Source organism: Eschrichtius robustus, chromosome 2 (assembly GCF_028021215.1).
Source record: "Eschrichtius robustus isolate mEscRob2 chromosome 2, mEscRob2.pri, whole genome shotgun sequence".
NCBI classification, from domain to species: domain Eukaryota; kingdom Metazoa; phylum Chordata; class Mammalia; order Artiodactyla; family Eschrichtiidae; genus Eschrichtius; species Eschrichtius robustus.
The window spans coordinates 72,765,429-72,781,312 of record NC_090825.1 but is presented as its reverse complement, the minus strand read 5'-3'; the positions used below and the strand labels follow the sequence as shown (position 1 = coordinate 72,781,312).

The 15,884-nt window shown below is 37.8% G+C and overlaps 1 protein-coding gene across 1 annotated transcript in view; it reads right to left on the bottom strand.

The window, feature by feature from the left end:
* ADGRV1 (adhesion G protein-coupled receptor V1) overlaps positions 1 to 15,884 on the bottom strand; it is a 542,977-nt gene that overhangs the window by 95,853 nt on the left and 431,240 nt on the right. Inside the window, exon 87 of the mRNA XM_068534844.1 lies at positions 1,201 to 1,358. Coding sequence (XP_068390945.1) covers positions 1,201 to 1,358 — 158 coding nt within the window. The remainder of the gene's footprint in view (positions 1 to 1,200; positions 1,359 to 15,884) is intronic.

Below are 15,884 nucleotides of genomic sequence, written 5' to 3'. Positions count from 1 at the left end.
TAAATTCTATGCCCCGTGAAAAAGTAGGATTTCTATATTGAATATTGCTTTTTTAACTGAAGAATCTAAGATTAACCATAACCTTAAATAATATTTCTGCCCGCATAATAATTGCATGCTAAATGAGAGAGGAGAGGGAAGAGTTGGCTAGATACAACTATCCTACAAACTACCCCACAGACTAATATAAAAGAGTCCCTTCTCTTTACACAACAAGGAAAATCTTTTTGCATCTTCCCTGACACAGTTTAGGAGCTAGAGGCTTTTCTTATATTAGAATGAATCCTTTTATTAGCCTATAAATGACAATATCTATTGAGTCTCTAATAATGTATTAGACATTATTATATTATGTATTCTAGGGACTTCATATATGGTATCTTGCTTAAACTCTGAAAAGCACTTAAAAAGTGAAGAACTTCTCCATTCATTTGGCTTTAGATTTGTAAAAGCTTAGAAAAGACTAGTCTTCCTCTCGGCCCAAGAGGGATCCCCCCACCCCCAGCCCATTAGATTCTCCCTAATGTCACTCAAACCATTTTAGAGTGAGTTTTCTGTATGTAGGTGTTTGGTTATTGTTCCTTAAAAAAATTCCTAAGAGACGCTAATCTAACAACAGAAAAAGAAACACATCATAAAAACCTGTGTTAAGTATGATTCAAAGGGAAAAAATGAGCTGTAGTGAAAGCCAATTTGAGCTGGAAAGACTGTACTCTTAAGTAACCAGACATGTGTAGCCACTTATGAAGCTGTCTGGTCACATATGTTTTTAAACATTTGTCATCACAGTCAGAACTCCACATGCAAAATACAGCACTCCCAAGCATTATGGAGGTTTGTGATGAAGTCTCAGAATCTGAAAGAAATGAACAGATTTCACAGGTTGAACACAGGTTGTTACTGCTTGAGTTGAAGAACACTTGGGGAAGCAGCTCCCGAAGGCTGTGAGTCATTTACTTGAATATTAATGTCTTAGGGACAAAACTGGCATCAGCAATAAAACCTGCAGAGCCCTGAAGAAAGAGAGATGTCAGGAAGTCCCAAGGAGCAGGAGAAATTGGAGAACTATAATTTAACTTATGGCTTCAGAGCTGAAAGCTGAGTTGAACCTCACTCCTTTTCTTGATAAAGAATATTCAGTGATCTTTTCCCTCCATTAAAAGTCCCCACCTTAAAATACAAATACAGTTTCTTTCAAACCTGCAGCATTTGTTCTTCCTCTGAAGACATCATCATATGCTTTCCACTGTGGCTTCACCTGGTAGGCATGGATGAACACCACAAGTACTACCACGAGGCACATTAACGGAACAAGAGCTGCACTGAACAGAGCTGCATAGATGTTTGGGATGAAACACCTGGAAGAGACAAGAGAAGAGATAACTCAGCTTCAACACAAACATTTCTAAATGCACCATGCATTACATCACCGCTTTATACTAGCTCTTTGTATCTAAATGTTGGCAAAAGCAACCTTCTGGCTTGCCAAATTGGAGCTCTGTTTGGGTAGAGGCTACATGACTAAATCTAACTCACTGCTTCACAAAGTAGGTTCCATGGAACATGCATATCCTGAGGTGCTCAGAAAACTTCAAAAAAGGTTACGGCCAAACAAATTTCAGAAACGCATACTTGCTTTTCCAGCTCTGTCTTCTTCGTCTAATGAGACCACGGTTTCACTAGGGACCACATGAGGGAAGGTATTGTTTTCTTTTATCTTTTCTTTTTATTTTTTTATTGAAGTATAGTTGTTGTACAATATTATGTAAGTTACAGGTGTACGATACAGTGATTCACAATTTTTAAAGATTATACTCCATTTATAGTTGTTATAAAATATTGGCTACATTCCCTGTGTTGCACAATATACCCTTGTAGCTTACTTTATACCTAATAGTTCCTACCTCTTAGTTCCTACCTGTTTTATACCTAATAGTTCTACCGCTATATTGCCTTTCCCCTTTCCCTCTCCCCACTGGTAACCACTAGTTTGAAGAAGGTATTGTTTAAAGGCAAATTTGAAGATTCCCAGGGCTCAACTCTGTAATTTCCACAATTTTGTTCTCTGCTTGAATGACAGTTTTGTCATTCCTAAGCTGTACATTTCCCTAGAGCCATTCATTCTCTTGAAAATGATGACAATTTTCCATTTAGAAGCTATACTGCATAACTGTATCTATTATTACTGGAGTTCATTTAGATCAATGAGGTTTAAGGTAAACTTAACATTATTTATATATTTTGGTAATACTGAAATTCCATGGAAAATGGTTTTAGCGATGTAATTGGAAGATTTTACTCACGGGTTATAAAAATCATCTTGTTCATATAAAATCTTTCACAAAAAAATCTCAAAATGGAGGACTGTTAAATAGGTTCTCAGTATCTAAAATTGTGCTTCTGAGGTATTCTTATAGAGGACACACCTCCTACAACTTATATGGCAATAATACTTTACAAGAAATCTTAATAGTAGAGAATGTCTCTTGTGAAATATTTTCCCCAACTTCTCCATTTTTTAATACATAATATCTGCAAACCTAGATTGCAATATAGCCAAAAATAATGGATGCTGGTAACTCAAGGAAAAAAATATAACTTATTAAGAAGAAAACCTCAAAATCCAAACTATAGGTAATCAGGGGAAACACCCATTCTTGCAACTTGGGAAATCATTCCCTTTGATTTTATGTTTAAAAAGAGATACGTTATTAAAGACTTTACTCAGATATCATTTCTAATTAATATGATCTGCTAAATGTATTCCTCAAGTAAACAAGACACATTTCAAGAGATATTTCAACACACATTCTGCATCTGCAAAGAGATGTCAGAATGATGAATTTTCTGGCTTTTAAAATTTAATTTGGACAGCATAATGCCTGAATCCTTCCCTGTACACTCATTTGTATGCCATAAGACCCACATCTTCCAGGTAAAAGGCATGTGATTAAATAAAACAGGCAAACATGAATGGCTTTGATCTTGAATATATTTCTGCACTAAAAATAGGGGTCAGGTTGGCTACTTGTTTTTATGTACATTGGCTTTAAATGATTTCTTATTGTTTTCACCTGAATTATGGATTCACTGCCACAGGCTGGCTTAAAGTGGCTTAGACAAACACAGACACTGACAAAGGAAGTCACACGGGCTTCAGTGTTTTATTTTTTATCTTGAAAAATGTCATCACAAGTCAATTTCAGGCTGTAAAATGGGGATAATTACCGAATCTACTGTGAGCTGTTTTAGGATAATAAACATTTTGTACACAGTCTTATGGCGTATAGGTTTGGCTCTCCAACATCTACACTTGCCGGCGGCTGGCCATGTTTGGTTCTCACCTCTCTATCTGAAGTGCTTTCCTGAAAACTTTCCTTTATTTTAGAGGAAAACATTTGAAAGGAGGACTTCAATGAATGCCGTACGACCCTGGTCAAAAAATAAATTGGGCAAAGTGGACCCCTGGGAGGCTAGAAGTAACCAGGCATGTCTGCAGTGGCTTCGGGAAGAGGGGAGAAATTCCCGAAGTGTCATAGCTCTTCACAATCTCATTTGCAATTCTCCCTGTTCATACAGTGACGTGGCCATGCTGGGCCATTCTTTCAGAGAAAGGGGCAGGAAAATTATCTAGTCCTGAAGCAACCCTTTTCCCCCTCTGTTTCTTCAGAGCCCTACAAATCATGGCCTCTCATTAGCATCAGGCTGGTGAGAGTGCCCTAAGTTTGTCCTCCACCTGGTCAGCATGGGGCCAGATCATGAATGAGGAGGGCTTGGGCCCCCAGCGCGCCTGCCCTGTTTGCAGCCCCTCCTGCCTTCCTCTCCTGCTCAGGTACTACAGTCCGGCAGGGGCTTCCCCGGCCCACTCCTGTCCAGCTGGGACTCCATCCCAGTCTCCTTCCAACAAAAACTCTCTGCCTTGTGTACTACCTCTCTTAGGGATTAGGGGGTCAGACAACTCTCCTGCAACACTAACAACTGCAAATGAGACAGGGCTGAAAGGGTAACCCACAAGCGCAGGCCGCAGTCAGGGCCCCTACTCATGTGACTTGGGCCACGGAATGCAGGTGGAGCTGGCTATGTCATTCTACATTCTATCTTACATACTAACACTTCCTTGTTTTAAATTCTCATTGAACTTTTCCTTTAAAGCTAATACGTATTCTAAGTTTCTGATCAGTCTTGTCTGAATGGAATTTCTACTGATGTAGAATAAAACTTGCGACATACATTTAAAAGTTCCCAAGATAAATGAACTATATCCTACCCTTAAAGGAAAAAAAAAGCCTCACTAACCAGAATTTTCTTTAGTCCAACTGAACAAGATATACAGTACATCCAGGTAGTCTGAAGATTAGATCACATGAAAGTGATGTGGGGAGTTAGGAAACTGAATATCATGTTCAAAACAGTTTCTGAAGTAAGGCTGGGAAAAAATTCTTGGAAAAACAATGTAATGTAAGAAACAAGCAGACTGAATACTCTGCATACACAGGGCTGTGGAAGCAGCTGATTAACCTGCTGGCAACTATTGCTTCAAGGACAGCTGTGGCAGTTACCAGAAAATGAGACAAAGGCCATGTGGATTTGCTTTCTTAAAAAGGGCGAGGAAAGTCGTTCCTTGTAAATACTAGCTCAACCAGCTTCAAAGCATTCTGGTGACCCTTCTCTCTTTTGGTGTTAAATATTCTTTTGGGTTCTTGTAATCACATGACTAACTTTTGCTGTTCCCTTTTAAAGTTTCATGGGTAAATTCTCTTTCTTATTATAACCCTCAGACAATCCTACTTTATTTCAAAATCTTGCCAGGACTTCATCTTTTTCTCTATTTTAAGCCAGATGAAATGAGTGGATGTTGTTTCACTATCTTCAGTTTTTCCTCTTCACGTCTACCCTGGAGCATTCACAACGCCTTATGTCACTTTCTCATTTAGTAAGATTATTATTACTCCCTCACCCCACCCCGCCCAGGTAGCTCTTTATACTTATTGAAGTGTTTCTACTTGTATCACCCAACTTGATTAAAAAAAATTATGTGGGTGGTATACGGTATTTCAATTTTTTTTATTCTTGTATGAAATCAGCATAAGGAGGGGCTCAGAAGCAAAGAGTCCAGGAGAGACAAAAGCTTCACTTACAACTGCTAAAAATATTGGAAGAGATGCTGGGAACTCCCTGTACGTGAAACTGTAATTTGAGTCCATTTAAATTATATTCTAGAGAACAAGCTGACCCTGGCGCACTGGAGGACATGAAGCAACCCAGGCAGCTGACATGTGCGTTACATCTGGGTTACACAGGTAATGAAAACGGAACTAGGTAATGAAAGAATAATAGATGTTTGTTTCTAAGGTCTTTATAAGTACTTCTCCTCAACAAGACAATGATAATAGTTATGACTCATAGGCTCATGTGCCAACCTCCCCCAGGAGGGGAGATTTCTCTAATGCTGGCACCTATGTCACAGTTACATTTGCCGTTCCAACCAGCTTTTTCTTTTCCACGTGGAAACTCATGGTGATGCCCTACTTTATATGGGAAAAAAAGAGATGGTCTGTCAGTTTTATTCCAGAAATTTTAAAATGTATGATGAATCAAGAATTGTTCACTTGTTGCAAACTGAGTCCTACTTTGTGTAGAAAGTACAATACATCGATGTATTGGCCCTATTAGTTGAAGAATACAGATGTTATTCATTATGTAGATGCTTATAAATAATACCTAAGCCAATACTTATGAGTTCAATATTCCTTTCCTTGCCCGCTCAATTTACTTTCTTTCCAAAGATGATGTTATTATTTAACACACACTTTTAATTCACCTGTGAATTTATGTATGTATGTAGGTATGCATGTATTTCTGTGTATATGTGTGCATTTCCTGTCCCATCCAAAATGACTGGAGAGGTTTAGAGAGAGCCCTTTAAGCACATTCATTTTTTTCTCAGGAATAAATTTATGAAGACATTGGAGTGAAGAGAAAATAACTGTTTAACTAGCTGCAAGTTAGGAAAATAAATTCTTCTAGAAGTCCTTCTGTTGTAGTGCATACAACTGAATTCTAAAATTCATTTTCCTTTAAACTCTAAACAAGAACAATATTAAGACTAAATTGCAGATAAGCCCTACAAAGTGAAATCTCATATTAGGATAATGTATGGACTTAGAGAAGAAGAGGAAGAGCAAAGTATTTTCTTAAGCTGAATTAGCTAGTAATGAAAACAATCTTAAATATTACTACTACTGTTTCTACTTCTTCTACCACTACTAACAGTATTAGCAGTGATCATTTACTATGTGCCGGGCATGAAACTCAATCCTTACATGTATTATCACACATAAATATCATAACAGTCCCGTTAGCCTCATTGTACGTATGGAAAAATGACACAAAGTATATGAGGTCAAATGCTATAGCATAAATAGGCTCATTCTGCTATCCCTACAATTCTAAAATTATTTCACAATTCTAGCAAAGACATATTAGAGTTAGTAGGACGGTGTTTCCTTGAGGACTTGGGCTGTAATTTTTAAAATATTTCTCCTAGTCCTTTGCATAATCAGACCCTTAAGAAATGTTTATTTATTTCACTGATTTTTAGCAGTCTTTGAAACCACTCACTTTAAAAAAAGTAGGCATAGAAAATCCTGTGTTTCCTGTGTGCTTAGTTTAATCAAAATCCAAGCAACATTTGAATATCTCTCACGTATCAGGTATGGTGCTGGACATGGAAGGGCAGATGAAGATGCCTAAGGCACGGTCCTTCCCATCAAGAAGATCATAGTTACAATAAGTCAATCTAATCTTCTACTATTCAAAGCATTGTTAATTCATCAGCATCATCAACACTACCTGGGAGTTTGCTATAAATGCAGAATCTCACACTCCATGACAGAGCTCCTGAAACTACATTTTAACAAGATCCCCACGTGTTTCATGTGCACATTGAAAAGTTGGAGAAGCACTCTTCTAGCGCACTCATGAGGCATAAAGTAGCTTAAAGTAATTAACAAAATTAACTAATCTTTACATCTATTTGGCAGTGAAGCCAAGTGTAACCCCAAGGAGAATCAGGCCCAGAGATTTTGCAGCACATGGTGGTCACAGCAGCCTGAAGAACCAGAGAGAGAAAAGCAGGAGGAAGCAAAAGGGATAGAGAAGCAGAGACCTGTCATATTTAGAAGCCTGGCAATTAGCTTCTGTCACATCTAGAAGCCTGGGATTAGCAACCTGAACATTCTCGTTACAGACAAAGAGAGAGAGAGAGCGAATAAAGTGAGAGAGGACACAAGCGATCTGCAGACCGGTGGAACAAAACAAGAAGGGGAGTGCTGGGCTGTGACAGGTGTGGATGGGACGTAAATACTCAATCCGCTGCATCTAAACAACCCTTGAAGGAATAAGGATTCTGTTAGTTGTGGGCACAATAGACATGTTCCATAACTGCCGACACTGCTCAAGGGTTCTGGAAGAGCCTGTGTTCCATATGCCTCTATCCTCACACCCCACCCACAGATCATCCAAATACAGGTGACCAGCTCTGAGATGGATACCTGACCCAAAGACAGCCATTCTTCTGGCTTGCCCCTGATTTATAACTTGGTGACTCTGCTCTAAACGCTGAGCTGAGCCAATCAGTTTTTTGCTCTTGAGAATTTCACATGGATAATTGCCAGTGAGTAGTGGGCACTAGAACCATTCTAAGTTCAGGGCAAACAGCCATCTTGGAGTAAACACACAATGAATATAGAGAATAAATGGATAGAAAAATGGTGGGGGGAGGCAAGGGTTGGGAGGAGCATTGAGATGTCCACCACAACAAGAAGTGAGACTCTGTGGTCCCTGAGAGATGAAGAGTGTGGTCTGGTTTTCAGCATTTTAATTCCAGGTCCTCTGAGGTCCAACTACACCTCACTTCCTGCCGATATCACTGCCATGTCTACCAGTTTCAGAGCTCAAATCTACTCCATGGTTAGCATTGCTGTCTAATTCTATGCATTGACAAGTGATCAAAGAATAAGAATCAGTCTCACCTTTTAGTATTTAAAATGTATCCACATGCTTATATTACTTGAAAAGATTGAGCTAAGAAAAATGTGGACATATCCAAGCAATACTGTTTCATCTACTTCAAAAGGAGCAGATATTTTGATTCACTGAATATTAAACTGCCTAAAATTTTGAAGTAGTCAGATATACTACATACACTAAAATGTAGCCTTGTATTGTACATAATTTGCTCATTAAAAACTTAAAAGTATTAACAGCATAGAAAGAATTGATAAAAAACAGTCTGAAAATCATGATACCCCCAAATGACCTTTTCTTTTTGTTCTTTTTCCAAGAAGCTCAAGTCTGAGCAGTCTGTCCCCTTAACAACTTGTTGATACTGTTGAAATCGGTCCAGTGGACAGTGCTTGTCAACTGCGCTCCAGGTAGGTTCCAGTGAATCAAGCCCCTTCAGAATTTAATCAGAATAAGGTCTGACTCGTTACTTTTTGCATGTACTAATGCTCTATGTCCTCATAAAACAAAATGGATAGGTACTGGAAAATGTCATTGTCCTAGAGCATTCAAAGGTGTCCTCCTTAACCTCTTGCTTACCAAGCCTCTGAATGGTTGGCTAAAAAGTTTTTTTCTGACTAATCCTATCACCTTCTTGTATCTGAAAAGGTGATAGAGGTGACCGTGGGAATACAAGATTAAAGTGCAAGAAATATTTATCTTTTTGCACCCCCATCTTCATTCACAATTGCACTTATGGACAACGATACTCAGAAAATACTCATTAATTGTAGTATCATAGACCAGCTCTAACAACCACCCAGTATGAACATATTAAGGGTGTTTAGATATCTTAAAACACATCTTTGATATGCTAACCCATTACTCTGAAGACCAACATCCTTAAATATTTGTTCAATAAAAAATTCAGCACATCAGATTGAACTGGACTCAGCAACAGAGTGAGGAAAGCAGGAAAGCAGATTCAGGTGAGGCTAATCCCTCATCACACAGGCAGGATGAAGTATCCATACTTTCTGATCTTAGATTGACGTTGGAGATATAATTTTTTATTTTTTGTGCTTTGAATCTGTGATTTCAGTAAACTCAAAACATTTAGGAATAGTTTAGAAGAAGTTAGGGGCTATGTGTCATAAGAGCATAAATATTCTCTCCTTTTCCTGATTAAGACTTTGTAGACTTTGGAATGCTGCTCCCTCCACAAACAGTCTTAGAACACACTTGTAGTGTTTCATTTAGAGCCCATGGAAATTATGAGAAAGGCAGAAGTGCAGGTCTATGCTTACAAAAGTGTCACTGTGGCCACTCTATTAATGATATGGGTGTTTCAAGTGGCAAAAAATCCTGACAGCAATGGTAATCATTTTTCAAAAGGGCAAAATCACTTGGTAGAAGGATAATCTAACTTCTAATCGACTATATACTACTAAACAGTAGCCACATTACACTGTCCTGAAGATTAGGCCCACAGATTTCTCTGGCTTTATGTGAAAGTTGCAGATACTCCAAGAAAAAATGCCTAGAGCATTCCCTGTAGGAGTGAATGCTCAGTCATACCCACATCTTGTATCATCTATACTCACATTAACATTTGTAACACATTGCAATAAGTAATGTTCCTAAAGATTGACTTAAAATCACTAAGAAATTGTTAATTGAAGTTAGTCATACCCTGTTTAAAATACACTATACACTTCCTTGTGCTTTCTGTAAAATTGTAATCCTGGAAACAACAGTGTTAACTTTTAACTATTGAGAAAACAGGATAATGTTAAGTAGATGAGGTGATAACGTCAATTATTTCAAGGTCATTATGTCAAGTTGTAGATAACATAGATATGTCTCAATTCCAATACTCACTCTGTTGCTGAGTTCAATTCAATGTGATGTGCTGAATTTTTTACTGAACAAATATTTAAGGATGTTGGTCTTCAGAGTAATGGGTTAGCACATCAAAGATGTGTTTTAAGATATCTAAACACCCTTAATATGTTCATACTGGGTGGTTGTTAGAGCTGGTCTATGATACTACAATTAATGGATATTTATTGAGTATTTTTATACCTCCTGCAACGTTGCAGTTACAGCTGGAAACTTAGCAAATGTAAAAGGCATAACTTCTTCCCTGAAGGGTCTTGGAGCCAAGAGAAGTACGACGCAACAATGAGAGAACATTATAAAATCCCACAATACACTGCCAACATGTGAGGGATATCTAATAAATGCTTAAATGATTAAGAAATACAGGCCAAAATATCTGGGGGAAACGAGATAGAGTTTATGGATTAATTTCAGAAAAGGAAAGTAAAACTGGAAGCAAATGGAGGCCAAAATTCTGTCCACTCTATGGGGAATCCCCAGCTTTGATGGAAAATGACACATTTCACTTTCCTTGAAGTTTTGAAATCTCAAGGATTAGATCATACAGATGTAGAAGCAACATTTGAAAGTCAAAGTTGGAAAGTCTTACACTAGATACCAGATACATCGATATAAAATGATTTCCTTTATGATTTAGGTAAAGAATTTTCTCAAAAGAAAATGATGTTGCCATTGACAATTTATGTGCGGGAAGAAGGACAGAGTAGGAAAAAGTCTCTTACTGCATCAGGATAATACTGCCTACAAAAAAAAAGAGTGTACTGTTAAGAATGAAGGCTCTGGAAGCAGGCTGTCTTGAGTCAATCCTAGGTATACCTTTTACTGACTCTGTGACCTGGGCCGGTATTGAGCTTCTTTATACCTCAGTTTCCTAAAAAATAAAATGGAGTGAACAACAGCATCTGCCTCATAAGAGCGGAGTGAGAACTGAATGTAAAGCTCTTGGATGGGAGCCTGGAACACTGTAGGTGCTCAATAAAGATATTTATGATGATTATATATAAATCATCTATTACTAAGCCCCAAATCCTCTTATGTCTATACAAGACTTAACCTGTATTTGAATAAAAAGAAGATACCAAATAGTAGAGAGGGAAGTGTGAACACCTAGCACCTTTTTTATCTGTTAGGGAAAAGTGCTGAATAGTACGAGTTTAACGATAGAAAACTCTTCAAACTGCGGTAGTCAGGGAAGACTTCATGGAAGAGGTGGGGTTTGATAATCAGCTTTTTCCCTCTGGAATTCCTTGCCAATCAGCAGATACTTAGTGTGATTTAGTCATGCAAATAAGATGATCCGCCTTTGTCCACGGAGGCTCTGCAAGAGGGGAAAGAGGAAAACTTTCCCTTTGCAGCTTTTCCGCATGACTCATCTGTGTTTCTGCAAAACCATTGTTGAAACTTGGTTCCAACTTGAAAAGTCAAGGTAATTATGGGTCATTCAAAACGAGGTAGGTAACCCTCAAGGAAGTCCAACATAACATTATTGCACTGCCACAGGCTGACAAACAGGCCTGGCCCAGAAATGTCAGCAGCAGGAGACAGAGCTGGGTTCAGGGGCTTCTCTAGGCATTTGAACGGATGGTTTCTTACCTGCTGTCCTCTAAGGAGAAGGCAAACAGTTCTGGAGGGAAAAGGCCAATTAGCTGATGGTTTTCTAGAAGAGGGAGAGTTTCAAGCCACTGGGAAGCCCACAGTCTGGATGGGGTGACTGCTGAAGGACTCCCAATGTTGACTATCAGAAAGCAAGGCATTGTGAATGTCCCATCAACCCGACCCGCCCACCGGAAAGATAACTGTACCTCCTCCTTTCACGAAGGCATTTTTTCTTCATAGAATCTTAAAACTAGAAGAAGTAATAAAGGTCATTCCACCCTCACTCTAGCTGTATGGGTGAAGAACCCAAGAACCAAGGACTTCTGAGGCCTGCCCAGAACCTGACTGTCTAAACTCCTAAGTCAGTGTTCCAAATGAGGGTCCAAAGCATAAGTCAGACTCAAGAAAAATAACCCCAATGTTTTCAGGGGCCATATTCTGCTAATAATCTAAAAATTCCTTTTTTAGGAAGTGTCCCCAGTGTTTTATTTTACCTTGCATATGAATTCCCAGGGGCTAGGGGACTACTGAATAAATCACAGAAACAATAAACATGCATATTTCTGAATATAATACTCAATAGTAGTGACCCAAACAGCTTAGACCTTACTTATCCCTCTCATGAAAGTTTGTAATGACACCACATATTAAGTTTTTGCAACATATAAATATTCATACGAAAGAATAAATTTCATTTAGTTAGAGATATAGCAAAGATATGAAAAAAGGCCAGTGAATCCAAAGATATGAAGAAAGGGCAGTGAATGGCACTCTGTCATTCATAAGCTCCCCTCCCACTGAGGAACTTCCCACCCTCCAAAAAAAATTGGCTTCAGTTGAATTAATACTTTATCCTAAGGAATTTATTTTTGACAACAGGATGTTCCTGTTATTTTCAAGTCCTGTAATTTCAACAACAGGATTTCAGGGCAGTGAAATGAAATGGGAACAGCAGAGTAATATTAATTTCTGAGCATAATCATGAATGTATGAGAAAAACCCAAATAGTCCAAAATCTGTCTTAAAAAAATTAAGGCTATCTCCTTCATGAATTTTCTGAATTTCTTTTAATTAAAAAATATCATGATCTAACATGCAGTAAAGGTTTTTTTTTTTGGCTAAAATTCTTAACTTTTTCATTGTAGCCAAACTTCTTAAATGTAGAGCTGGGCCAGCTAAAGTCTTGAAAAACTTCCCTTTATGATGGTATACTAGTGAATCCTCTTTTTTATTTCTTATTCTCTCTTTCTTCAAATGAAAGTTTCATGTGCCACAAAATGGAAATAATTTTTAAAACATGCTGAAAATGCAAGAGTGTGATATACATGCTGTCTGGGAGGGTATCATGTACTTTTATGATAAAATCTTACCAAATGTCAAGACTGTTCTTCATAACTCACTTGAAGGCCTATTACTCAGGTGTGTGGAGAGAGGAGTCAGGAGATATCATCTCCACTAAGTCAAACACTTGCTTGAAGATTCTGCTGCCTGTTATCACTAAAAACAGAGACTAATCTAACTGGCTTTGATTATGGGTGAAAATGCATCAAAACCCACTACTGCCTGGGACATTCTAAATGGAAGACAAGAAGAATATGATGATTTCACAAAACAGGGAGTGAGAAAGTGAAGTGCTTACAGATGTGGACTCTGAATCAGATGGGCCTGGCTTTGAACCTCGGCTGCTACTTAATAGCTGTGTGACTATGGGCAAGTGAAGTTACCTCTCTGAACTTCAGTATCCTTGTTTATAAAATATGAATAAAATCTATTTTTTTCATAAATGTGTTGTGAGAATTAAATTAGATTAACTTGATTAAAGTGCTTAGCACAATGCCTAGCATGTGGTAAATACTCAATAAAGGACAGCCGTTACCATTCACTTTAGCATGTGAATTGGTTAAATTACTTTGCTGAAACACTGTAATGCGAACTTGTGAATAGAAATTATATGTGGCATTTAACTGTATTCAGATTGTTTCATGTATTTGGTGAATATCACTGACTTTTTTTGTTATAGCAAGCTTATCCACAAAGTCATCATCACCTCTAACTCAAGGTCCAACACCATTTCTCAGAAGAGCAAGCATTTCCTTTAACACCCATAGCAGTGACTTGAATGAAAAAATTAAAAATAGTGCTACCATATAACCCAGCAAGAATTCCACTTCTGGGTATTTATCCCAAGAAAATGAAAACAGTAATTCAGAAAGATATATGCACCCCAAACTTCACTGAAGCATTATTTAAAATAGCTAAGATATGGAAGCAACCTAAGTATCCATCGACAGATGAATGGATAAAGAAGATGTGGTATATAAACACACACACACACACAATGGAATATTACTCAGCTATAAAGAAGAAAGAAATCTTGCCATTTATGACAACATGAATGGACCCAGAGGGTATTATGTTAAGAGAAATAAGTCAGACAGAGAAAGACAAATACCATATGATTTCACTTATACAGGGAATCTAAAAAACAAAACAAACGAACAAACATAATAAAACAGAAACAGACTCATAGAAACAAAGAACAAGCTGGTAGTTGCCAGGAAGGGGGAGTGGCTGGGTGAAGTAGGGGAAGGGGATTAAATGGGACAAACTTCGGTTATAAAATATCAATAAATAAGTCACAAGGATGCAATGTACAGCATAGGAAATATAGGCAATAGTATTGTAATAACTTTGTATGGTAGCAGATGGTTATTAGATTTATTGTGATCATTTTGTAATGTATAAAAATATTGAATTACTATGCAGTATTCCTGAAACTAATATATAGTGTAAGTCAATTACAAAAAAAAAAAATATTAAACAAAAAACAAAAAACAAAATGTTAAGGCTCTGGGTCAATATTTAGTCATTTGAAAGCTAAGATAGACATGCAATCTTTAAAAAATATATGTTTAAATCTTCAGTTGGTACTGCTGAGGTAACCCAAAATTGTTTGCACTAAATCCTAGGTTTAAAACCACATAAAGGTCAGGTGTGATGAAGTCTTCATGTTGGGATGCAGATTGCCTAACTGCTTAGGGATGTGTTTCCCGATGGCTGCTGTTTTGAAGGGTAAAGGAACACATGCCATCACAGTGGTCTCCTTTGTTACGACTAAGCTCTTATTTTCACAGCTATGTTACTGTCCTTGGAAGACATTTTCTTTGGCAGCTGAGGCAGCTTTGTAAATAAGCTGCCTATTATGTTATTTCAATACCTGGGTAATAGTAAATAGCATTCTCAGGGTGTTTTTTCCCCTACTTTCCTCCTCAGCAAAGAGGTACTGGACCCTCTTTATGCTTCTTTATTATTCCTATAAAATATGAAAGTTTAACTAATGTTCCTAAAAGGGTTTTTGTTTTTTGTTTTTTTGCTAAAAAGGTTTTTAAGTGGTTGATAAAGACATATAATCTACATAAGATAAAATAAAAATGAGAGAAATGAGGCAAATAGAAAATAAACTAAGACTGCATCAGGAGTGGGGTATCAAAGTACTATTTGCTAAAAATGAGCTATACGTTCATTCCAGTGTGCTTTTTCCAGCAGATGTTTCAGAGGCATGCACACATGCACACACGCACACACACACACACAGAGTAGTTCAAGAGAAGTACAACTCTTTCCAATATGAGAGCAACATGGTTACTGTGTCATACAATGGTCAATGTTCTTGCTACATGTTGTTACATGTTACAATGTTCATGTTACATGACTGCTATTCATTCATTCAACATACACCTACTAAGCAAAAACTATGTGCATGCTATTTGCCATGCTATTCATCAGTGATGAATAATACATGCCTCTTGACCTGGAGAAGATCAGAGTCTACAGTGGAGGAGAGGCCCGTGCCAAATTTTACTGCAACGTGTTAAATGTGATAGCACAGCCACCTGGAGGGTGGCGGGAGCTCAAAGGAAGGCGTGAGTTATTGTGTGCAAGGGGAGTAGGATGGTGAAATCATATTTGCCAAGAAAGAAAAGAGATGAGAATCGAGAAGGACATTTGTTACTTAAGTCACCTGATAGGAAAATAATTTGGACAGTCTTGGGAGAGCCATACTCCCTTTCCCGGACAACAGCAAAGAAAGGGCAATGCTCAAAAACTTCTCAGCTTTGTTTCCTGTTGCTTCAGGAATCATCTGTGCTCTTAAAAAGGAAGCATGGTCTGAGATTTTCAGGAAGATAACAATTATGATTAATCTTTGTTCCTCTGGGGCTATAAAACTTTCAAGGCAAAGGATTTGTGTATAAACCCTGATTTTGGGCATATGCAGGGACCAAAACTAATAACTACATAGAATTAAAACAGAGGCTTGATTGGTCCAAAGATACAAGGACTGTGTATTTTACTAATTTTAGAAAAAAGGCCCAGAGTAAAAA